We start from the raw sequence: 25,319 nt of genomic DNA, 5'->3' as shown, positions 1-25,319 counted from the left end.
ATGCTGAAGTTCAGCTTATTCGTCATTAGGAGTACAACTCAGCCTCAGAAAACAGTTGTTTAATGTCTTCTGTGGCTCTGGAGGAGCTTTGTCAAGTCTGAGAAAATAACCCTGATGATCTCATAGTGATGTCACCAGGGTCTCAGCGTGGGATTGGAAGCTACTTTCTTCTCTTTTTTTTTTTTTTCTTTTACAGAAAGTTGGCATTTTATGGGGATTTGAAAAAGAAATGTGCGCATGTTGGCGTTGCATTAAGGGAAATGTAGATTCCAGCCATTTTTACCCATACTAGGACTACAATATCACCCCCCATAGGCGGCATCAGGGAGGGGCTTGTGGGTGCTGTAGCTACCTCTAGGATAGTCATAGCACCACTAAAAAATGTCTGATTTATTTCTAAAAATGTAAGAGTAAATACTATAATTTTCTAATTTGTAAAAAATAAATTAATACATTAATCAGACAAACCGATTATTTTTAGACTAAAAAACATAAAGCCAACACAGGTGGTCTGATTCGGCCAATGGGCGCAGCACGCATTGACCTTTTGACACCTATTGACCGTTTTGACCTTTGACCTCCACTTCCTTTTAGCCAGAGTAGCTACTCATTTTCGTAAGTTAGCATTAACAAAGCGTGTGGAGAGACACAGTCAAAGCTAGGAAACGAAAATTATTGTGAAAAACTGGGCTTTTTGGAAGAATATAGAGTGACTGTGATCCACACTCCATTTCAGAAGGTGGCGGTAATGCCTAAAAGTTGTTTGCCAACCGCCATAAAACGTCAGAGGAAGAAGATTTTGAACCTAATAGGGCTCAAACCAATGGCTCATACAGATGATGGTAATAATGTATTTCTCATGAAGGTGTAGACCCAGCTAGAAGTCACTGACCATGCAGGACCAAGAAAAACCAGAGGATGGAGCAAGGGAAGGGGACCCGCCCGAGACTGCTGCTGAGCATGCTAGCATTGCTCTAGATCATATTAGCATTGTTTTGTTATGAAGATGTCTAATGGTAAGTGCATGATATTTTTTCTCCGTTGGTTGCCTATTATAAATGTAATGCATTTGGTGTTTGAGGCACACAGTCTGATTCCTTGTAGTTTCTATATTGCATAGCTCATAACATTAGATGCATGAAACGGAATACTGCTGAGTCATTAGTGCAGGTGTTGGGAACTGGCAGCATGAGTTCTGAGCTCAGAGTCTGAGGCTGAAATGTGCACAGACTGTGGCATACTTGTGTGAAGTGTTATATGCAATGTGGAGGTGTTTTTTCTTCGTATGCAGGCTTGTAAATAATTATTAGATCTCTGTGTTTTTATGACACTGGCGGAGCGGGTAACGTTATTGAGTAAAGGCGCGCACCTGTGTACCTGTCGGGGGTTGAAATTAAACTGTGGCAACCAGCACATTAATGGATACCCTAAATTTCAGAGCACCCTCACTGAAAAGTCGAGCAATTCCATAGCACCAGCAAAAGAAAATCTCTCTTGCTTTGATTTTGACCATTATTTTTGAATGTTTTTGTAAGCTTGCTAGTTTTTTAAAAGTGTAGTACATTCACTAAATCATTTAGTGCTGTGCAAACCAAAAAAAAAATGTTTTAATAGAAAGTAGTCCCTATCCTGCAAATAACATTGAAACCAGTTTACAAATGTGCCAGTAGGTCCCATTTAGTTTTTGTTTGTCTGGTAATATGTTGTGGCAGCTGTGTTGAATGCAGCATTGATATCATCCAATATACTAAGACGTTTTGGTAATAACATTTTGTAATTGTTCATTAGTGAGGTGTCTAGATTGTTAAAGGTGTGATAACTGCAGTTGTCAGAGCCTGTGAGAAATAGTCTGAGAGAAGAGAAGAGTTGACTATTTGCATAAGATCTGATGCCATGCAGTTAAAAACATTTTTTTTTTAAAGCTTGTGGGCAAAATATCAAGGCAGGAGGAAGAGGATTTCAGAGCTTGCACCATTTCCATCAAGATTTCACAGTCGATAGGGTCTAAATGTGTCATGCTGATTGAATTGGTTTTAAGTGCATGCAAGGATGATACAGCCTAATCTAATTTTAGACCAACCTGAAAGTATCCCAGCAGGAACACAGCTGCTCCAATTCCAACATAATAGAAGGCAAATAGGGTCATTTCATATTCAATGTCAAGAAGCCTGAAAGATGGCACAAATACAGTAAATTAATCATATATGAGGCTTACAAACCCACATACACTGGAACATCGATCTAAAACTTTTAATATCACATCTTACACTATGTTTGATGTTGAAAAAAGCCCACCTCATGCATTTCTCACAACCCACTTACCCACACGGCCTGCCCTCCAGCGGTGTGAGCATCTCCCATGTTGAATTGTTCATGAAGCTCCAGTCCGACTGGTTCAGTGGCGTCATCAGGCCGATCCCCTCGGTGTAGTTCTTCTTCCACTGGATGGTGTTGTTCACACACTCCTTTCTGTCGTCGCTCAGCTCGTTGAGCTCGATGTCGTACTCGATGAAGGTGTCGGTGAGCAGGCCGAACACCAGCAGCATGAGGGGCTGGGCCGAGCCGTGCAGCAACGCGCACACACTGCCCACTACCATCATCAGCACGTCCTTGCATTTGGCGAAACGGAACTGGACAGGCATGAAAGCACAGAACTTGCATTAGGTGGACAAATCTCAAGTGCAGATGAAGAAAGAAAGGCCAGCGTTACATAGTGAAGAATGAATATTTTACCAGCTGAAAGAAGCCAACCCTTATCGCCGGTTGCTCGTCATTTCCCTGATTTCTGTTTGGAATAGAAGACCAGTCAGTTTTATGTGATGTGTAAAATTATACAAGGCCTCTATTTAATATATTGATATTATATCGACATCAGTATATGAGGCTGGATATCGTCTTAAATTTTGGATATTGTAAATAAAGTCCCATTGTGGTCCACCGGAAGGGGAGGGACTTCACCTCTCTATTAATTAGTATAATAAAGATGCAGTTTGTCCCGCACAGTGTTGGGAACAGTTGGTATCAGACAGTTAGTTAAACTAGCTGCTGAAGTGCCTTTGAACCCCGCAGCATCACAGGTTTTGATGAGGTTAGCGTACTCCGTCAGGTTTCTCTGGATGACACAAGTGTTGTCTTTTCATGGTTTTGAAGGCTGCATAATAGTAAAGTGATGACATTTTCGTTTTATTATTTGCCTTTACCCACTTTGTCATTGTATCCACATTATTGGTGATTATTTATGAAAACTCTCATTGTGTTAATATTTAGTGAAAGCACCAATAGTCAACCTTAGAATATCGTGCAATATCGACATGGATATATTTGGTCAAAAATATCGTGATATTTGATTTTTTTTTCTTCTTTTTTTTCACATGGCCCAGCTCTACCTATTGCTATTATTTACTCACTTGTCATTATCCTTGGAAGTTGTCGTGGTCCTGCATAGAAAAAGACACAACACATGGTGAGCTGCTGAACCTATCTTCTGTGTAACGCTTTAAAATAAAGACACAAAACACATGCTTAAAAAATGCATGATGATTTAATGCAGGAACTAATGGAGGATGTATCGTGAACTTATGTTGTTACGTCATCAGGATCATCAATTAACACTTGATAAATCACTTTAATTCTCTACCTGTCTACCAGATCTGATTCCCTTCCCCTCGTCAACCCTGCAGATATTTAACCAGACTAGAGCTGAGTACCGAATTCAATACTTTTTAGGCACCGACCGAATTGCATCTAAAGTATCGAAAAATGCCTCTTCATTCAATACCCAATTTCAATACATAAGGAGTTAATCTCATCAGCATCAGTGAGCCAATAAGCATGCAGCATGCTTCTACCAAGATCTAACAATGCTTGTGATTGGCTGTGTAATGTTACACGTCGTGAGACGCGCAGGAAAAACTCTACGTTACACACAGAGACTGGGCTCACGTAGTAGGAGCTGAAAAATAAAAATATTTGTGCCGTAATGTGTAATTACTTCTTGTTTTTATAAATTTTGAATTGAAAAAGTATCGTTTAGGAACCGGTATCAAAGTCACAGTATTGGTATTGGCACCGCTACCCAGCCCTAAACCAGCTGTGTTCCATTTATTCCCTGCCAGATCGTCAAAGTTTCTAAAATTGCCTATGCCTTTGCTATCCAACTATCTGAATCCAAACCCTACTGCTTCTAATGGCATTTGCAGTTTCTAACGCAGTGTCAGTGACTGCTCGTGAGCTAATCTGTCTCACTAGGCAGTGCTGATCAAACATGAATCAAGATTCTGCTTCTGCATTGCATAATTTATACCTCAAATGTTTTCAGAAACATATTTTAGAGTAACTGTTTAGCAGCGGTGCTGTTGAATTCACACTACAACCAGAAATGTATCTTTGGTGTTCTCTGAAACACTATCAACTGACCCATACAAACACATGTGCATGTCAGCTAAAATACACATGGTCATTGACCTCCACAGAGATAATGTCTCTTTCTAGCTACCACATTTCTTGTGAAGGGGGAAACTTCACAGCAGTCAGTCACATATTACACATGTATTACTTCTGTATGTGTTTAAAAAAAACTAATTTATTACAACTTAAAACAATATCCAAGATGATTTCCAAAACAACACATACATAGTGATAAAATACTCCAAAGAATACGTACATATAGGAGCCAGCTGGTTCTGCAACACAAGAATAAACAAGCATTTTACTTTTTTTTTTTTTTTTTTTTTTTTTACAATTTTACATCTGTAGCTGTAATTCTTACCCATATTTTGTATTCAAATAAAATAACACATCTCTCTTTCCGTTTAATGATGCATCTTCACTGTCATTGTGCATTACCTTCATCTGAAAAGTCATAGCTGTGGTTATCCTGTCCCAGTTTTTTAATGCTTTGCAACTTCACTGATCCGGTCGGCATGGTGACTCATCTAGGAAAAGCCAAAAGAAAGCACATTTCAGAGGTCCAAAACCAGAATAATTAGACAGTCATGTCAAAAAATGAAACCCCACTTAAGAGTACGTTTATCTTTTTAGCAGTCATTCACTTTCAAGGAAATTAAAAAAAGAAGCTTTTTATTATGAGAAAATTAAACTTACCTAGATGTTTACTTTTTAACAGAAATCTATCTTTCTTATCCTTGATTGGAACTAATCATGAGTTCTTACAAAAGGAGTCAAATTAAACCAGCCGTAGCAGCAGCACTCCAGCACTCATGTCCAACATCCAGATATTTGGTTTTAATGTCCGACAGCTAGTTGTAGTTGTGCCAGCTTGTCACGACACACTGTGTATCTTGGCAGCGTTTACATGCTCTTATTGAAGAGAATTGGCTGGAACTCGGGGTCAGAGTGTTGAACTTTCAGGTACGTGTCCTGCTGCTCTTAGGCTGCTAAGAAGGCCATTGACCTTGCGGGCAAATATTGTACCTGCAGAGGCTCTGCACTGTTTTTGCATCCTTATTGATTGAACATGAATTTAAGACTATAACACAGGTGATAGTCTTAAATTATAATTATGTTATCCTTTTGGACAAAGAGGAGCTTCAATATTCTTTAGATTGGAAAATATTTAATTTATGAATCGTATGCAAAAAAGAAGGCTTCAAACACAAAAGTCTAGTTGTCTGTTCACTTGTGTAGACACAGATGCTATAGTTCCTCTTAAACTGTACGCTGGCTTATTACGCCAGCTTGCCTGTCAGCCAGGCGGATAATACTATTAAACTGGAAGTAGCATAAACCAAACTGTTTCAACACTGACAATGGGCCAAAGGAGCGTTTGGGGAAATAATTTCTCCAAGACTTCATAAGGTCCTGATTAGTGCAGGGATTAATATATTATTTTAGACCAGAAGCTTTAATGAAAAATTTATAAATTACTTCAGTAGCTAGTGTAATTCTTTTTTAAAAACAAGGTTGCGACCGCTTCAGTGGACCAATAACAATGGAGTCACTTTGCAGATCACTTGACTTTCACTTTGGAGTGAGTATTGGGATTGCTATACAGTGTTTGTATTGCATTACATAAGAAATCCCCAAACGTTCTCAGTGAAGGATTATGAAAATTATGCTTTACTGTGTCAAAAAACTGTTTTTATTCTAAAACCAGTCGAATATTGTATTAGATGCATTTATTAGACACAAATCCTAATTGAGCTTTGAGTTTTGATTCTTCTAGCAAGCATCAGGGCCAAACTTTTATAGTCGTTATTCAATAGGCAAATTGGACACCAGTTGTCAATATAAAGTAAATCTTTATCAGGTTTGGGAATTTAATCTAGGCTGGTCTAAAAAACAGAATCAAGCACCTTTTTATGTATTAAAGCTGCAGTGGGTAGAATGCAAAAAAAAAAAAAAAAAAAAAAAAAACACCATTTGAAGTAGAGTGAGACATCTTCCTGCAGCTCCCCCTCTCCAACCCCTCTCTCACTGTAGTCTGGTGCAAGGATGGTTTTGGTTGTGTCCCCTTGGGTCGCAATATTGGAGGACCAGGTGAAAAGGGTGACAGTTAGCTATTTCAGAGCTCGCCTCCCTATGCGCAAATGTTCAACCAAAACAAACAGGTTTCTTCTCAAGACTATTTTGCAGAAGCTCTGTCGCTGCATCCAGAGCTAACGTGTTAATGTGTATCTTGGCACAGTTCACATGCTCTTTTTGAAGAGAACTGGCTGGAACTCGGGGTCAGTGTTTTGTGTCCTGCAGGTTTATGCTGCTAAAAAGGCCATTGACCTTGCGGGCAAATATTTTACCTGCAGAGGCCATGCACTGTTTCTGCATCCTTAGTAATTGAACATGACTTTTGTATTACAACCTGTGATAGTCTTGAATTACACTGATGCCTGGGTATATATATATTTTTTATAAATATATAAAATTTGTATTCATAGGCACCCAGGCAACAGTGTCTTGTATTAGTGTTGGGACTGAACCCACATCCCATTCAGACTTCCCACTGTCACCGACACCTATTAAAGGCACGTGGTTCAGACCAAGGAAGAGACCTTGTTAATGAAATAAAAGTCCCCTGAAATAAAAAAAATGTCATTTGAAAAACGTCCTTTTTAAAAATAAATAAAAACCTATTTATTTAACTAAATTGACTCATTTCAATATTTATATTTATAGCCTCATTTATTTATTTTTCAGGATGTATTTTATAGGCTTTTTTTTTTTTTTTTTTTTTATGCATGTTTTTTTTACTGTACTGAAACATCATCCTACAGAGCCCTACATCAGGTCACGTGGGGAAAAGTTTTTAGATGGCTTGGGAAAAACGCATTTTGTCACTAAAACATACTTACTTTGATCAACATGTGAATGTTTGAATTTAAATACATAAGGAACACTACTGGGAAGCTACAGAATGATATAAAAACCTGAAATACACCAAAACCTAATGGTCTTGCCCTTTTAAGCAATAAAAGGTTTGTTCGTTTCAGTACACTCAGGGATTTTGCTGATCCAACATAACTTGGTCTGGTATAACCAGTAGCTTATAGTGGCTAATGTAAGTTAATTTTAGCAAATTTCAGCTCATATTTCTATAAAAACCAACATTACTGACTAAATTGGCTTACTTTACGACTCATCCCTAGTTTTGCTGCTGTTGCATTATGCATGCACATTTGACATCACATAATTGTCACATTGGTAAAGCTGCAACATAGTTTTACTATACATGTGAGCATGAGTGTATATGTTGCTGCAGGTTGACATTTAGGTTATTGCCCTCTTCCAGCTCTACTTCCTGACCAGCTTCATGTTGTCTGTCATCTTTTTTTAACCTTGAATGCAACAACTAGGGGAATGCGGATATTATACTGCTGAAATCAAAATCTAAAATGAATGTTTTCTTATGCTGCTGAAGCTTTGTTTACATCATTAAAGTTTTTTAATTTTAATTATTTGAGACTTACATAAATTGCTTCATTTACATCTATAAATAAGGCCCTTCAATTATGTATGTGAATATAATACTTATATTTATTGATTTTAAATTGTCAGAAAATTACTGATTTGGACTGCACGCTACATGAAAACAACTGATTGCTCACTGTATACCATCGGTCAGTCACTGCTGCCTTCAGGTGCCGTCACGAAATTACATAGAGGAGGATTATGAACATGAGTCCAAGATGCACATTTTCAGAAGAAGATGACATGATTGTATGTAGACAACTGAAGAATTAGTAAGGGTGATTTACGTAGAACCCTTATCTAATCCTTTTAGGGGAGGATGAGGTTAGTAATGACTTTATTCAGGTTGATGACTGTAAAAGAAAAAAAAAATAATACAAACTCTGCTGGCTCCAGTGTCATCAAAAAATGTTGAAACTATAAACTTAACACACAAACCTAAATAGTGTTTAATACAACTTTAAAGGTTGACATTTTTTATGTTCTAGAGCACATGACATTGTGTCAAACTCAAGGCCTGCGGGCCAAATCTGGCCCCTTTGCATGAAAGTGTTTTTTAAACTGCAATTACCTGACATTCAAAGCAAAATATGGCACATTTGCCAACTCTGAGACTCAGAAATTCCCCCAGAAGCAGAGAGTTTTCATATTCAGGCTGTGAAACAGGTTGTTGTTGTTGTTGTTGTTGTTGTTGTTGTTGTTGTTGTTGTTGTTAAAAAAAATGTATTATTGATTTGCTAAATTATATGATTGCTAACATGTCAACAAAAAGCGTACAAAAATTTCAGAAAAAGCAACACATTTACAAAAAGGTGACAAATGTCTGAGAAAACCACAAAAAAGTCGGAACAAAAATGAGGAAAAAAAGCTACCAAAATGTAAAAAAAAAAAAAAGATAAGTGACATGCAGTAACAAAAGCACGTCAATGTCTGGCCCTTGGTGTGATTCTCTTTTTCCAGTGTGGCCCTTAGTGAAAATTAGTTTGACACCTCTGTTCTAGAGGTTGGAAAATTGCATTAACAACCAAGTGTAAATTATGTGTGCTGTATTTTCCCTTTGCAGCCCTGTGTAAATAACAATGTTGTATATTTCTATGATGTTTTCTACTGAAAACATCAAATACATTCCTGAAGCATTTACATGTGCAATAATTTGTAATTGCAACTTTATTATTGGACATAGGAGTGCTTAAAGGCAGAATCTGCACAACAGGAATTGAATTACAAAACAAATATGCTGCCACCTTGTGGTTAAAATGTAAAAAGCTTCAGATGACCTCTCAGTGGACCATGGAAACAATTTTGTTGACTGTAAAAAAATAAAAAATAAAACACAAGCTGCATTTCCGGTGTGCAGTGAAATTATTTCACACACGTCACTACAATATTTTAGCAATCTATTCAAATCAGAAAACGCAAAAAATCACCAAATTAGCATCTTATTATCCCTGTTAGGTCTGAGTAGACCTCAAAGTCTCTCAGATAAGGAAAGGAAATAGGAAGCAGCTTGTTTCTTTATCTATAGTTTCTTCTCTGCCATTAACACTGCTAATGCTCATGCTAACTTGGTTTTACCAGCAGCTAGCTTCTGGAGAAAGTGAAATAGCTAACAAGCTAAAGACTTAGATGTTTTTCAAAAGTTGGTGGAAACCAAATAAAAGCTAAAAGGTTTCATGTAGCCTAGGGCTTACATTTATCAGATGGCCAGAAACAAAAGTTAAATGTGACCAAAACGTTGTTCCTTATCTGCTGGACATGTAAGTAGTATGTAATTGTTTGCTAACAGCCTAACACTATGTTAGCCATGACCGCTTCATAAGGTGATACTGTAGGTCAGGCTATCTGGCTTGTTTTGTGATTCTTCTGCTACCTTGTGGCTAAAAAGCTCTAAACATGTGGGTAACAGTAATACTGTACTTACAAGTACAATTTGAGGTACAAGCACTTTACTTGAACAGGTTACTTGATTTTGTGTTGCTTTGCAAATCAATTTTAACATTAAACGAGATAAGCCCATTTACAGCTAGATTTAATTACCTGACATTACTTTAAGTAGTCTCACTTTGCTTTCAAATGTTGCTTAATTACTTGATAACACATAAATAATGAAATACAAGAAATTATTACCATTCATTTTTATAATTCCTCTTCCATTAATTTATTATTTAAATTGTTTAATCTACATGTAAATAAAGCACAGTACTGTGGTGGAAAATACAACGCACAACTTTGGCCATCACCTTTTATATTTATAAATGAAGACTTAACATGCTCAACTCACATTGGAAATTAGTGAAGACTGAACACTTTCTCCTTAATGTGGATAATAATACATCCATGTCTTCATGTTATTGCTGTAACCAACCCGGTCAGTCATCAGCAACCATAATGTATGCAGGACATGATCCAATTCCATACAGGTAAAATAAATAATAAAACTCATTAGTTTCTGTTTGCAATAACTGGCACAAGGAAACAGAGCTGGCACAATAGTGGTGACATGGAGTTGCCTCCCTTATAGCCTACTGTGTTAAAAGCCTAGTTGTAGGCTACTTTAAATACTGTAGCGAACAGACCAACGTCATATACAAGCCATTCTAATCTGATTGAAACAATCCAAGGTTTTCTAGAACCTCTTGTGTAAAAGGGGCATAGCACTGATGATTAACGGTGACTCTTTATTTATACATTGATTCATTTTTGTATTTTTTTTTTTTTTCCGTGTAACTTAAAACCGCAGCAGCAGCTATAACCTTTCTCGCCGGTAGGTGGCGCGTGTTGCCTAACCCAGCCTGAGGCTCTTCAATTCAAGTGAGTCCGTCTGCGGCCTGAAACGCTTCAAGTTCCGCCCCTCGCTTGCAGACGGCCCATTCTTCTATTGGTGGAAAGGTTGTCCTGAGGCTGTACACTCCTCAGCTGGTTCTTTGGCAAAGTTTGTGTGATAATCATCTGAGACCGAGACGGACCAGGAAGACCTCTGCACAACAGGTATGATACTTGCTATCATTATTTCCGGTCCTTTTTAACACGATTAGCGAGATAACTCCGTAGAGAAAGCTACTATTACTTGATGTTTCCGTTAACTTTGGTATCATATTATAACGTTAGCATAGCTAGAACCGATATGTGCGACAGAACCTTGTTGTTTGGTGACATTTTTTCTATAAACTTTTAAATTTCTATGCACCACTTTATCTAGCCTAGGCAATGATAGCCTACCGCTGTCCGAATATGAAATAGCATACAGATCTTATAATTATAACGTGAAATCGTTTTTATATCCATAAAACGGACACCGTTTACTTTTAATCTGCTGCCTTATCTAGAGAGAAGCCACGTGTTAACGGGTTATTGAACTTTGAAATTAGTTTCCATACCCAACTGTGATGTTCTTTGGTAAGTTGCGCAATTTAGTATCGCCAAAGTTTGTGAAGCCAGTGAATGACTACGTTAATTTAAATCACAAAATAATTTGTCGTATTAACGTTCATCACAAAAAGGAAGTCGTCAGACAAATGGCTTACTCCGCTATAGTTTTTCATGTATGTACATTTATTCAAAAGTTACTTTTTAAAATTGAATTATATTGCACGAACTACCAGTGTGTAAAAAGAGTGGAGCTAATTTAAACCATTTTATATGATGTCGATTAGGTTAACATTGCATCCAAAAAAAATCGATCATGTGTTTGTGAATGGAAAATATATCTGCAGAAGGTACAGTATTTCCTCATAAATGTAGTGGAGTATATGCCAAGTTCCTCAAAACTGAAGTGCAGTACTTGAGAAAATTGAATGTAATGTCTTCCCTCTTTGTTCTTACAGCCATGTACCTGTATCTGCTAGGGCTGGTGGTTATCTACTACCTGTACCGCTGGATTAGGGAGCTACCCAGGGTCCCTGACAAGGGCAACAAGTATGTGTACATCACAGGCTGCGACTCTGGCTTTGGCAACCTCCTGGCCCGCCATCTCGACAAGAAGGGGTTCAGAGTGATCGCCTCGTGTTTCAGCGAGAGGGGAGAAGAGGATCTGAAGAAGGCCTGCTCCAGCAACCTTATCACGACACACCTAGATGTTAGGTCCAAGGACAGCGTTGCCAAAGTTGCTGCGATGATCAAGGACAAAGTTGGCGAACGTGGTGAGTGTGACTTTGGTGATCCTCTCGAGTTTCCATCAAATTTGTCCAACACTGAGCACAACCTCCCAAAGCTATACTGTTTCTCAGTGTTCTGCTTCCATAAAATGCTGCTGTTAGATATCCACAATCCCAAAAGCACACACAGTCACACATTTAACCAGCCTACACCAATGCCAGTCCAACATCCAACTCCTTCCTCTCATCCAAAAGGTATTCAGCCTGTATTAACATGCTTTGAATTCTTTTTGCTCTGTCTGGTGCAACTCTGCTAGTTGTGAAGAAATATGATAGGGAAAAACTTAGTTTAAATGTGTTTTTAAAATGGTTTTATTGACTGGATGCCCTCTGTGTGATCCTTCTAGGCTTATGGGCTGTAGTGAACAATGCAGGCGTGTCTGTTCCCTCTGCCCCGTGTGATTGGCTGACCATCGATGACTACAAGTCCATGCTGGACGTCAACCTGAATGGAGTGATCGCAGTGACCCTGAGCGTCCTGCCGCTAATTAAGAAGGCCAGGGGAAGGGTGGTCAATGTAGCCAGTGTGTTTGGGAGGATCAGTATTACAGGAGGGCCGTACACTGTCTCTAAGTATGGTGTGGAGGCTTTCAATGACAGCCTCAGGTGAAACATTAACTCACACAATCAATCACTTGTCAGTATGTCAGAGCAAAGATTTTCAGCCCTGATTAAATGAAATGTTTTGCCTAGGTTAAACATGGCGCCTTTCGGGGTCAAAGTCCTCTGCATTGAGCCAGGCTTCTTCAAAACAAACGTGACTGACACTACTATCCTAACCAACAATGTGAATATGCTGTGGGAAAGACTGCCCCAGGAGACCCGGGATGACTATGGAACTGAATATCTAAAAAAGTGTAAGTTTGGATCAAATGTTTTTTTTCTTCATTCATATGGTTTGTTATTCATCTACTTATTTATTCCACTCATTTTCCCTCCTAGCCTTAGTGGTAATATCAGACAAAGTTTCCAAGATGAGTGATGGAGATCTGATGAAGGTGGTCAGCTGTATGGAGCATGCTGTATCCGCTGTGCGGCCCCGCACCCGCTACTCCCCAGGCTGGGACGCCAAGCTTTTCTGGCTGCCGCTGTCGTACATGCCATCCTGTTTCACTGATTATCTCATGAAAATGGAAGCCATTCCTATTGCCAAGCAGGTGCAATAAATTGTGCTGCTTTTTTTGTATCCACGCGTGCACATTTTATGCAATTCTTATAATACAGCTTTAACAGTGTATTACTGATACTGTCATGCATGTTTGTGTAACAAACATTTGGCTGAAATGCTGTTACATAAAAATTACAATATTAAAACATTACAGTGTGTCTATCTCTTCTCTGAATATTTTCTAAAGACTTGCTTTTCTCACAAGCAGTTACATTGTGTACATATTCAGGGCCACCTTATCTACTGGCAGATAGGGGGTTGTTCATACGAATGCTGTGGCCTTGATGATAGGCATGTGTGAAAGGTTAGGGAGGAGCAATAAAAAAGCAGCCCGATTCAGACTTGATTTAAAAGTACATATGGAGCAGGACTATGTTGGTTTCTGTTCTTTGTAGAAATCCACCTTGAAATAGTTTAAAGTATTGCTTGGTTAGTGATTTCCTTATACTTCTAATTGTATTGTAAGTGCACAATATAAATTTGTATTATAGCCTATATTTTTCATTTACAAAAGCAGCAGAAACAGACAGGACCGATTTAGTTTCCGCAGAATGGATTTAACCCTTGTGTTGACTTCGGGTCACATTGACCCGTTTTAAATTTTTGTTTTATATCAGAAAATATGGGAGGTAGAAATAAGCGCTGAAAATGTGTAGAAGTAAAATTTAACAATTTAAAACGTTGGAAAAAGCATAAACAAACTGAAAAAAAGGCGTCAAACATCGGGAAAAGTGTTTTTTTCAAGGTTGACGGGAAGACAACACAAGGGTTGACTATAATCTTACATATGTTTTCGTGCCTGCTGTGATTGTAGGCTGTCAGGAGACATGCACCTAAAAACTAAGTGGACTGGTTGTGACATTGTGCTGATCAACTTTTTTTGTTTTAGTCAGCACTATCAGACCTGTAGAAAACACTCACTACTGCCTGCTACAGTACCCTAGGAAGCTCATCTCACAATGTGCATGTGTTTGAAGATCGATGATCTTTAAGCACATATGAATGTAAGATCTTTTTATTGAACCAGAGGGTGCAATGTTTCTTCCTTACTTTGAAGCCTACTTCCAGTGATAATTACCTTACAACCGTTGGTGTGCCTTATTTTTTCAATATTTTACCCTTAAAGATGAAAACACTTATCCAATCATATCTGCAGTTTAGGCATGGGCCGGTTTAAGACTGACAGTATGATAACCAACAAAAATACCAGTTTTGCGGTATTGCAATTATTGCTTTACAATGCATTATTTTGAAATGTCTGGGTAAAAACTTATTTTCCTCCATTGAACACTTATTTTAAACAGCATAGCCTATAGAATATTTGGCATATTTTAAAATGTGTACCATATTAAGTTCAAATAATATTTTTTAATGTGGATCCCCCTAAAAAGAAATAAAGAGACATGTTAATTTAACCAGAATCTGTATTGACAATTAACTAGTCTAAAAATGTGTCCTTTTGGTAATATAGCACTGATTGAACATTAATTTAAACTAATTACATGATCTAATTGTTTTTATGTAAAAAGACCACTACAATTTCCCCTACTATTAATATAATTTATTTTAACACTACAGTAAAAGTACTCTTTGCAGAAAATGTGTACTTGTCTACTTAGTGAAGTTACATTAGGAAGGAAAATAGATGTTAGCCATGTTATCTGCCTTGGTAGCAGCCTGAAGTAATTATTTCACTATCGTTATACATGCTACATTAACTCTCATAGCTGATTGCAAACATTTAAAGACAGTTACCTTGAATTATTTGAGCTTTTTCGGTACTGCAACTACTCAAACAGCTCATACCGCAGGAACAATATAACTGAACATTTTAGTTGCTTTTTCCATACCGTGGTATACCTTTAAACGCTTACCGGCCCATGCCTAGTGCAGTTTATTTCAGCCGCTCTAGAAGAATGTGGATCTATTGAGCTGCTATTTGTCAACTCTGAACAAGTTTTGCTGTATTATTTTGGACAACAACCACAAGACACTAATGAAGACAGGAAAAAAATAAAAATAAAAAAAAAATAACTCACCCCCAAACTCTGCTGCTGATTCAGCTAACTGGCCGTTCGAGACACTGTCTACCTCAGATGCCCAAGAAACTCTGGGTATCTCCTAAATACTGATACATTTCTACTCCTGCGTCATCAAGAGCATCCTGACGTAAAACATCACCCCCTGTACAGAAACCGCACCGAATAAGACTACGATGCCCTGCAGAGTGGTTTGGTCGGCTGAGCCTACAGTAGGCGGTGTCCTACCACGCCTATAGTATGGTGTATCATGTTAAAAAGACCTGATGGGATAACACTGGAATTGCAGCTCGTACTTTAGTATGAAAAATACAAATTGAAGCTGCAACAAGGTTAAGAAAGTTAACAACTCAAGACTGCCATCCTGTGGTCAGAGTGGATAAGGACAGCCATTTCATGATAATCCCCATTGGGAATAGGATTCTTAACTAAACTATTTAAGCATATAAGAAATACAGTTGACATGTTTTGTGTAAAGACAGCGTTTTATTCCATCTTTCATTGGAAACATTAAATAGAACTTTCTTTCAGGATGACTAGACAGGTACATTTGCATTTTGACATGTTTACAAACCAAGTGCTCCTAAACGCAGAACCGCTCTCCTTTTGTTTTTCTCTCCCCACAACAGTTAGAATGTTTAGATGTTTATGAGTGCTCCTCAGCCAGCTTCTCGGCCTTCAGAACGACTTCCTCGATGGGACCGACCATGTAGAAGGCCTGCTCGGGCAGACTATCGTACTCACCTACATGGAAACAGGTACCAAAGAATATGTTAGGAGGGACACAATCTAGACATTTGAATAATTAAGTACTTTAACAAGTCACATCAGTCACCTAACCCACTTACCGGCAAGGATAGCCTTGAAGCCCTTGATGGTTTCCTTGAGGGGCACCAGCTTTCCCATATGGCCAGTGAAGACCTCGGCCACCTGGAAGGGCTGGGACAGGAAACGCTGGATCTTGCGGGCGCGGGCCACAGTCAGTTTGTCCTCCTCAGACAACTCATCCATACCCAGAATGGCAATGATATCCTGCAGGGATTTGTAGTCCTACAGAAAGAAAGTAAACATAAGCCTGATAAATGTTTTGTTAGTCCCAGCAAAATAAAAAATTAAAATTCAGTTTCAAAAGATTAGGTCCAAACCTGAAGGATTTTCTGCACACCACGGGCAATTTCGTAGTGCTCGGTGCCGACGATGTTGGGGTCCATGATACGGGAGGTTGAGTCCAGGGGGTCGACAGCGGGGTAGATACCCAGCTCAGCGATAGCACGGGACAGCACAGTGGTGGCATCCAAGTGAGCGAAGGTGGTGGCGGGGGCAGGGTCAGTCAAATCATCAGCGGGCACATAGATGGCCTGGTGGAGAGAATTGAGACCTTGTCAATCTTAATTGTGGCAAATTTCCCTTTGGGTCACCATGCATTAAGTAACGCAAAACTAAAACAATGAACCCTCTAACAACGATCCAATTCTACATTAGTTTATTATTCTTTCAATTGTCTTTTAAAGTTGTTTAAGCAAGGACAATGATAGGTTAACATGCACAATGAGTCAGTCATGCTAATTTAAGTCATATTTACCTGCACAGATGTGATTGAACCCTTCTTGGTGGTTGTGATTCTCTCCTGCATGGTACCCATGTCAGTGGCCAGAGTGGGCTGGTAACCCACAGCAGAGGGAATACGACCCAGCAGGGCAGACACCTGAGAAGTAAGATGACTTTGGTCACCATCAAGCATGTCATTCAACATTTATCTTAATTTAAAAAATAAAAACCTAATAACTGCTGTTACAAATGTATCTTTAGGGAAACATTTCCTGCCCTTTTGCTACCGACCGACATGATGGAAGTTATTACAGACCTCAGAGCCAGCCTGTGTGAAACGGAAGATGTTGTCGATGAAGAGCAGCACATCCTGACCCTCCTGGTCACGGAAGTACTCTGCTACGGTCAGTCCAGTCAGAGCCACTCTGGCACGGGCACCGGGGGGCTCATTCATCTGTCCGTACACCAGCGCCACCTACCAGGGACAACAGTTCAGGTGAGTGTTTGATGTTTGCTACTATGCCATGTTAGGTCTTTTTTTATCCCCTCAATTTCAAGAAAAATCCTCACCTTGGAGGTAGTGTCCTTCAGGTTGATGACACCGGACTCAATCATTTCATGGTACAAGTCGTTTCCCTCACGGGTACGCTCTCCCACACCGGCAAACACAGAGTAACCACCATGGGCCTTGGCAACGTTGTTGATCAGCTCCATGATCAATACAGTCTTGCCCACACCAGCACCACCGAACAGACCTGTGACCATGAGAAATGTAGGATTAGTTTTGATATTACCAAAGTAGCTTCAAAGACTACAGTATACAATATTGCATGTACTGTAGAACCACAATCGTGAGGAAACATTTAAGCACATACCAATCTTTCCTCCCTTGGCATAGGGGGCCAACAGGTCCACCACCTTGATGCCAGTCACCAGAATCTCCTGCTCCACACTCATGTCTGTGAATTCAGGGGCTTCAGCATGGATGGGTGCAGTCCTGAGGGAGGGGAGGAGAATAACTTGCAGCTATTCAAAGAGCAACTTGTTTTTGCCAGCCAACAGATTTTTAAAGCTCAATTTGTAAGCATAGCAAGCTCTTTAACACCTGCTAATCATTGGCACTTCTTATATTGTCAATTACATAAGACATTGTCATTAGAATATTGTAATCCAATGCGTTATTTTCAAAGCAAACTCACTGCTTTGTGGAGATGGGACCCCTTTCGTCGATGGGCTCACCGATGACATTCATAATCCTGCCCAGAGTCTCGGGACCCACTGGGATTCTGATGGGGGCACCAGTGTCCAGAACTCTCTGTCCACGGACCAGACCCTCAGTACCATCCATAGCAATGGTACGCACTGTGTTCTCCCCTAAATACAAACATTTGTTTAGTTTTATTGTCCATTGTATAAACGTATCGTGTTCTGTCAGCTCATACGGATGCAGGGCTTAAGGTTATAATTTAAGTTGCTCACCAAGATGCTGTGCCACCTCCAGGACTAGCCTGGAATCACGGCCGGCGACCTCCAGGGCGTTGAGAATGGGAGGAAGGTCCTCATCGAACTGAACGTCGACAACGGCACCGATGACAGCCACAATGCGCCCGGAGGCGGCGGTTGCAGCGGCGGCAGGTGCGACATAGTCTCTGCCTGTAAAGTAATGCAGACATAATGTGCAGTCAGCTCAGTGTCAAACATGTGTGCCACAGTCATGACCTTGTAATGCCAGTAGCACAAATGGTCTTCAACATAGCACCATGTCCGCTGAAAAAGCACCGGATAGAGCAGCCAGACAACTGCGTGTCTGGCCGTCTCAATGTCAAGTAAGTGTTGCTAGCTAAACTATGAATCAGCTTTTAATAACTAAAATGATCGAGTAACGTCCTTTAGCAAAACAAGCGTACTTGTGCGAAATGTACTATTATAAACACTACAAACTCAAACAAGCCACTTCCCCGCGGCCTAAATAACATTAACGTAGAAAGTGACAGATGAATGAAGTGTACTTCGAGCTAACAATGCTAACGCGACTACTACCAATGACAGACGCAGGACATTCAGTGGCAAGTAGGTTAATCATAAGAGTTATGCTTTTTCTATATGTAACGTTAGATGACTTGAATGGGTCTGTGGATAAATGTTGCAGAAGACTGTCCAGACCTTGCTAAAAAGCACTTGTAATGCTAACTTAGCAGGCTCTGCACGGTCTCACACCGCCTCATGTCATTACATAAAGGTCATTGCTGCTAGCACAAGAAAAACACAGCCCAAGTCATTTTCTGATGCATGACATCTGTCAATAGGAGCATAGATGCACATGTTTACACATATAAACGTTAGAATTGCTCCAGCATTTATCAAATTAGACATTTAAATGTTCAGGCCTGCTACGCCAGCGTGTTACTAGCAACAGCTAACATTAGCATTGCGCTTGCCCTTCTCAGGCAGGCACGTAAATGCGTAGTTTTTTTTGTACGATTTCGCTCAAAAGCACCAAGCATGCAGGACTTACGTGAAAGGACGGCTGGGGATCCAACGAGAGCCTTAAGGGGCTGAACCCCAGGCTTAAGAGCCTGTAGTGCCCCGGTGCAGCAGCGTCCCACAGCTCCCAACATTGTCAAAATGGCTGAAGGTGGAAAGAGACAGAGGATCTTGTGGCTTTATAATGAATGGCCGCTGAGCCTAGCTGCGCGTGCGCGCAACGTAAAAAAAGGCTGAGCATGCGTAGATGTTGAGCGTATCCAACTCTGCCCTCCAAAGCAAATGTGACTGCTGAATGACAGTCCAAACAAACGATTACAAATGAGTTAAAACATTAATATCAGTCGTTCACTTATTTCAGACCTACAGCTGGTTTTGGCATTGTAGTGGTGCCACACTGTCCTGTTTGTACACAGTGTCCCACCTCAAGGAGAGTAAAGCTTCCTGCTGGACCCCTGACATTTATTGTTCATGTCTGGAGTCCCTGTTTTGCTTAGGTCATTAACAGTGCTCTCATTTCCCAGGGAAATTGTAAAAATATCCACAGTTCCATGTTCTGATTGAAAACTAGACCACTGCCTGTCTTTACACAACTTTAAATGATGCATTAAGACTTTAGTATTCTATTTTACTCAACATAAGGTGTCAGTTGACCTCATCATATCAATGGTATGTAGACTTAAAGCACTGCACTGACTAAACTAAACAGCTAGGCTGGTGACAGTGGTGAGCATTGATTTAAGTACTGTACTACTTAAGTACAATTTCAAATTACTTTCCCAGAGGGTCTGAGGGCACTCTCCACTAGGGGTATCGCTTTGTTCAGGGGTGTCTCTCAGTGAAGGACATCTGCCTGCCTGGCTTTTGGTCCTCTACCTCAACCTTTGTGCAGTCGTATCTCAGGGTCATGACTGTTGAATGCAGTACTTGGTGTACTGTTTGGGGGGACCTCATCTGGAGCAGACTGAGGTGTTTTTTGTGTGTGGGTTTGGGTTCAGGTTGCCAAGGTGGTGCTTCAGAGGGGAAAACCAATGGCAAAGCCCATTAGGGCTCTGCACATTCTCTACACATACCAGGTAGCTACTATTTAAAAGTAAAAGTCCTGCCTTCAATTGTATTTGACCTAAGAAGTTCAGAAGTATTATCAGCTAAATGTACCTAAAGTAAAGTGCAAGTATTTATTTTATAGAATGGCACCTTTTGGAGTACATTGGATTATTATTTTCAGTTCATAGCAATCATATTTTATGAATCATATTTTACATGCTAATTATATGTTAAGATGATAAGATTTATATCTGCAAAGTAACTGTAGTTGTCACATTTATGTATTGGAGTAAAAAGTACAATATGTCCTACTAAAATGTAGAGCAGTAGAAGTATGAAGTAACAGAAAATGGAAATAGTTGAGAAAGTACAAGTTTCTCAAAATGATGAGAAAATGTACCGCCACTGCTTGCTTATTCTGGGTCACTAAAGGCTGCATGATTTCATGATTCAGCATGATGGAGTGGAGTGCAGGGCAACATCACATTTTTATGAAAATATTAGGCCTGAGTGTATATAAATTGATACTTTAATTGTTTTTTAACCTGAACCATAATACTGTACATATTAATTCTAAACCACTGATTTGTTTCAATGTGCTGTTGAGTGTCCCACAATGAAATGCACAAAGAAAAGGCAGGAGCTGTTCATAAAAAAAATTAGTATTAAATATGGAATTTAGGACGCAGCAGGTGTCAATTATAAGCCTCTAGAAGTGTTTCCACCATATTTACACTAGAGGGTGCTGCTGTATAGATGGTGTGTGTGTGTGTGTGTGTGTGTGTGTGTGTGTGTGTGTGTGTGTGTGTGTGTGTGTGTGTGTGCGCGTGTGTGCGTGCGCGCGTGCCTTAGTTTAAAGCATAAAAGCATAATGATTCTGTGACTTGTACACAGATTCTAAACAAGCAGTGCAATTATATGTAGAGCAGAATCACTATGTATTAACAAATGACAGTGGGTAATGAGTTAGTTTCTCTTTGAATGTGTTTTTAAAACGCATTACTGTAACTGATTGAATAAGGCTTGGCAACACTCCTACCCACATATCTGACTATCTGCAGCCATAAATGCATCTCTACTAGTCTGTATTTGTCTGTGAAAACGCACCACATATTCACACACATCCTGTGCATGCCCCAAAGTAAAATGCATACAAGGAATGTGTATGCATATGCAATACATGTTATAATGTACCTGTAATAATCCAACAACACAGTCAAAAAAGGGTTCTCAGTCATTACTCATCAGACACTTACTTGGCCATTAAAGCTGATTCTGAGATACATGCAGGTGAACACTCAGAATGTCACTTAAAGTAAAAACAAATGTAACATTTTGTGTGGAAAAAGTCGAGGGAGCAATGTTGTGATCCTTAAAACTCTTGGGTTTGGGTTTGACAATCTGCAATGTTTCCCAAAATGTTTCCATATATTACTCCTTAGTGTTTGGAGGATTGTGATTGTGTTGCGGTTACTGTAGCCACTGTGATCAGGCTGAATGAGTTCACAACAGTGAGAGATGCAAGAATGGACATGTTCCGCAACATGATCCAGTGCAGCAGTAGAAAAGTCTGACCTACATTATGGAGTGATCTCTGGATCCAGCTCTGTATTTGAAGCCACAACAATAAACTTTATTCAAATCCTTGCAAATGTTTCCCATCCCAAACAAATGTCGCACCTGTGTATTGTCTCTGTCAGGTTTTGCGAAGCACCCCTTCATCATACTTGGGACAGTTTGACCGCAGGCAGCCTTTGACCTTCCACAGACATGTTCCATGCAGCACTGGTGAGGAAACAGTTTTTCTACTTTTAAAATGTTTTGATCAAAGAGCTTAAAGGTGACAAGAATACGCTCTCTGCCAGTGGTTCCTACAGTGGGGTCTGAGGACCCCCAGGGGTCCCTGATGTAATTCCAGGGGGTCCCCAGCAAAAAGGAGGAATCATTTAATTTCACTATAATTCCATCCATAAGTAACACAACGACAGAATGTATGACTATTTTGGTCATGGGTTTCATAAACTCTCTGTAATGAAACATCTAAAAGCAAAAATCCTATCAGATGGGAAACCCTGGGACAAATCTTATCAAATTGGGGTCCGTGGTCCAATTTGTGTCAGTTTTGGGGTCCTTGACGTGAAAAGGTTTGGGAACCACTGCTCTTGGCAATGTAGCAATGTCGGCCTGTCTGTCAGCCCAGCACTTTAGTCCAGACTGGAATTTCTCAACAATTATTGGGTATAATGACATTTTGTAAACACATTAATGGTCCCCAGAGGATGAATCCTGACAACTTTGGTGTTCCCCTGACCTTTACAGTAGTGTCACCATAAATTTGACATTTGTGGTTTTGAGTGAAATATCTCAACAACTGTTGGATGGATTGACATGAAATGTGGTACACACATTCATGTTCCCCTCAGGATGAAATTTAATAACTTTGGTGGTCCCTCAACTTTTCATCTAGCACCACCATCAGGTCAACATTTACATTTGTCCAATAGTTTTGGTTTAACCTGCAAAACTAACATTTCCATCAGCCTCAGCTCTACTTTGTGTTTGATGCTAATTAGCAAAATGTTAGCATGCTTTAAACACTAAGACAATGACTGTCAGGTACAAGACAGACAAAACATGTTTGTAACTTATTAATGCATTTTATCTATAAGTGACAACTTATAAAACTCTTTCTGAATGTTTGTAGTACAGCAACCAATAACACATTCCTCTTGTACGCCATGACAGTTACTCTCTTACAGGATTATGTTCAGTTTTACCTTGGTCTGTGGTGTAGCTGTCAGCTCCCCTTTAGATCAGACTGGTATGAAAACCTGTTGGGACATACCTGTACATAGCGGTTTCGTTGCTCTGAGTACTCTTACTTGGTTTGCCATTCAGCCCATTAACAATAAACAGCCACTCATGTCAGTTGGTGCTGAAACTATATGTTGAATGAACATGCATTATCTTGTAAAAACAGTGGTTAAATATCACAGGATAGATACCTGGAGGGGTAGGGGATATCAAAGAGCTAAGTGGTGGCTTTCGCAGTGTCATAAAATAACTTTTGTTTTCCTCCTCTTTTTATACCACATACCTTTTCTCAGGAAACCATTTACTCTTTAAAAGTAAATTCAGTGGCATTGAATAAAAAATGCCATGTCCTGCTTTGCCCTTTTGTGGCTGTTTGCATGTGCTCATGTAAATAAGACCATATTTATTCATGTATTCCCATATACTCATTGACTGAATGTCACCTTGTTGGTGGGTTTAGAGACACTGTGGGATCTGCTTTAAGAAAGCACACTTTAAATGCTGCGTAGCAAACATGTAGGCTCATTATTTCAGAATCCCTGCTGTGAACAAAATCAAAAACGTAAGAACTTAACTTCCTTTTTTTATTGTCATAAAAGGCATGTGGATTTGCAGATGTCCTATTTGGGCATATCCTAACTGGATATTCTGTGGTTTTCCATATATAAGGCATTTCATATTGAAATTCAGCGTTATGCTGTGTCTTACTTTTGCCAAATATTGTGTGTCAGGCAACTAAACAAGTGTCTGAGCTGTAAAAGTTGTATTCATTTATGGGAAGAAGCCAAAGCAGCGAGGCCAGACAGCAATGACAGCTTCTTTCTATTTCTTGCTGCAAACTAGTTCCAAACAGACACAATATTACAACGACAAAAATAATTGCCATAAACCCATACTTTGCTTAATCAGCTCTCTACATGAAGTAAGGTCAGCTGAACCAGATTTGAGCAGGTCCATCTTTCAGGCGGAGCATTCTTGAGTGACAGTTAACCTTTCTAATACAGTAGGCAATAAAAACACACGCCGTGTTGCAGAGTTATGTGATTCCAGCTCCAGCTTTTATGGCTGCAGACAGTCTCATGGGATATTAAGAGTCCTCTGATCCAGGACTACATAGGAATTATAATAAGATTAAGGCAATATGAGACTTTGGTGCTGAAAAGGATACGCAGCAGGTTTCAATAAAAACTGGACTGATTCTGAAGTTATAACCTTTCACGTCCGGCTTTGAAGAGATCTCTGCCAGAAAAGAGACTTCTTCTTCTGACTTTGAAAGTAAAGTTAAGGTGTATATGATATATAAGAAAATTGGGTAGATCTCACCCATTATGATGATATCTGAACAAAATGGATGAATAAACTAAACTGTGACTGTAGACCAAAAAAATATGTAACACCTATCCTGTCAGAAAAGAATAAAATATGCAGACTATTTAGCTGTAAATGCTACAGTGGCACTACCCTTCATACAAATTTACTTCTTCCAAGCTCTTGGAAATATATGTTTACATAAATCATGCCAAGAGAAAGACTAACAAATGACAGCTCTAGGTGTTTTCACAGATGAATCATGGTACGCTGCTCTTGCAGGCTGAGTTGCCTTAAGGTATAAATCACCTATCCAAACTTTTCCAGCTCTCTGGATTATTCCGAGGGCGAGGCATCTGGAGGCACAGTGAAAGAAAACGTGAATAATATATACTTTATTTAAAAATTCTATTTTCAAAACAACTGTCACGCAACTCTGCAGTCCCTCTCCGCTTGATGGAGCTTTAGCGTCTTTCAGCTCATTGTTTTGGTTTTATTGCCTACAACTTAACTGTTTTGGTTCACTCTCACAGCTCTCAGAGCACCACTTTCGGCTGCAGCAGGCAGCTGTTTTCAGAAAAAAAAGCTCTAACTGCACGCTACCTGCCCAGCACCAAATGCTGAAGAGCCAGATATTTGGTAGAGACCAAATCAATGGTAATGTTGCTATGTGCTGGATGTGTAAACAAGTTCACCATATCAACTTTGTGTTCACAGCTTGTTACTGTTGCTCCCAAATGGCCAAAATATCAGTAATAGATATTACAGGTTTTATCATGATCCTGGGTTTAGTTTAGTTCAGACATGTATAAAGTACTAGAGACCCATACTTGA

The 25,319-nt window shown here is 39.5% G+C and overlaps 4 protein-coding genes across 5 annotated transcripts in view; 2 read left to right on the top strand and 2 right to left on the bottom strand.

Moving 5' to 3' along the window:
* The window catches only part of abcb11b (ATP-binding cassette, sub-family B (MDR/TAP), member 11b), a 28,597-nt gene extending 13,161 nt beyond the window's left edge, over positions 1-15,436 (bottom strand). The window contains exons 1-7 of the mRNA XM_028571601.1: positions 15,285-15,436; positions 4,846-4,934; positions 4,664-4,682; positions 3,408-3,437; positions 2,734-2,785; positions 2,323-2,630; positions 2,081-2,168 (exon numbers count right to left, since the gene is read on the bottom strand). Coding sequence (XP_028427402.1) covers positions 2,081-2,168; positions 2,323-2,630; positions 2,734-2,785; positions 3,408-3,437; positions 4,664-4,682; positions 4,846-4,924 — 576 coding nt within the window. The 5' untranslated portion in view covers positions 4,925-4,934; positions 15,285-15,436. The remainder of the gene's footprint in view (positions 1-2,080; positions 2,169-2,322; positions 2,631-2,733; positions 2,786-3,407; positions 3,438-4,663; positions 4,683-4,845; positions 4,935-15,284) is intronic.
* Positions 626-13,407, top strand: LOC114550766 (retinol dehydrogenase 7). Its single transcript, XM_028571602.1, has 6 exons — positions 626-1,016; positions 10,692-10,911; positions 11,748-12,062; positions 12,425-12,683; positions 12,771-12,934; positions 13,020-13,407. Exons 3-6 carry the CDS (start codon positions 11,750-11,752, stop codon positions 13,241-13,243), a joined length of 960 nt encoding a protein of 319 aa, XP_028427403.1. The 5' UTR covers positions 626-1,016; positions 10,692-10,911; positions 11,748-11,749; the 3' UTR covers positions 13,244-13,407.
* Positions 15,437-15,750: 314 nt separating the features above from the next.
* atp5f1b (ATP synthase F1 subunit beta) lies at positions 15,751-19,508 on the bottom strand. The gene is made up of 10 exons (XM_028571771.1): positions 19,348-19,508; positions 18,312-18,485; positions 18,032-18,206; positions 17,708-17,829; positions 17,403-17,587; positions 17,149-17,307; positions 16,867-16,989; positions 16,430-16,642; positions 16,133-16,334; positions 15,751-16,028 (listed from the first exon to the last, which is right to left on the bottom strand). The coding sequence occupies exons 1-10, from the start codon at positions 19,448-19,450 to the stop codon at positions 15,931-15,933; spliced, it is 1,554 nt and encodes a 517-aa protein (XP_028427572.1). The 5' UTR covers positions 19,451-19,508; the 3' UTR covers positions 15,751-15,930.
* LOC114550850 (collagen alpha-1(XXVIII) chain-like) overlaps positions 18,309-25,319 on the top strand; it is a 37,881-nt gene continuing 30,870 nt past the window's right edge. Inside the window, exon 1 of one of the 2 annotated variants that reach the window (XM_028571768.1) lies at positions 18,309-18,658. In XM_028571768.1, the coding sequence (XP_028427569.1) occupies positions 18,507-18,658 (152 nt within the window). In that variant the 5' untranslated portion in view covers positions 18,309-18,506. Of the gene's footprint in view, positions 18,659-18,728; positions 18,903-25,319 lie in introns of those variants that run through there. The other variant, XM_028571770.1, reaches the window with a different exon arrangement.

Source organism: Perca flavescens, chromosome 24 (genome assembly GCF_004354835.1).
Source record: "Perca flavescens isolate YP-PL-M2 chromosome 24, PFLA_1.0, whole genome shotgun sequence".
Lineage (NCBI taxonomy): Eukaryota > Metazoa > Chordata > Actinopteri > Perciformes > Percidae > Perca > Perca flavescens.
Note: the sequence above shows the minus strand (reverse complement) of the source record. Positions and strands in the feature narration are given on the sequence as shown.

Coding starts and splice junctions, on each gene's coding strand:
- LOC114550766 (XM_028571602.1), top strand. CDS start 11,750: ATGTACCTGTATCTGCTAGGGCTGGTGGTTATCTACTACCTGTACCGC. Junction 12,684..12,770: donor GCTTTCAATGACAGCCTCAG/GTGAAACATTAA, acceptor TGTTTTGCCTAG/GTTAAACATGGCGCCTTTCG. Junction 12,935..13,019: donor AACTGAATATCTAAAAAAGT/GTAAGTTTGGAT, acceptor TTTCCCTCCTAG/CCTTAGTGGTAATATCAGAC.
- atp5f1b (XM_028571771.1), bottom strand. CDS start 19,450: ATGTTGGGAGCTGTGGGACGCTGCTGCACCGGGGCACTACAGGCTCTT. Junction 17,588..17,707: donor TGCCAAGGGAGGAAAGATTG/GTATGTGCTTAA, acceptor TCATGGTCACAG/GTCTGTTCGGTGGTGCTGGT. Junction 17,308..17,402: donor TGAAGGACACTACCTCCAAG/GTGAGGATTTTT, acceptor TGTCCCTGGTAG/GTGGCGCTGGTGTACGGACA.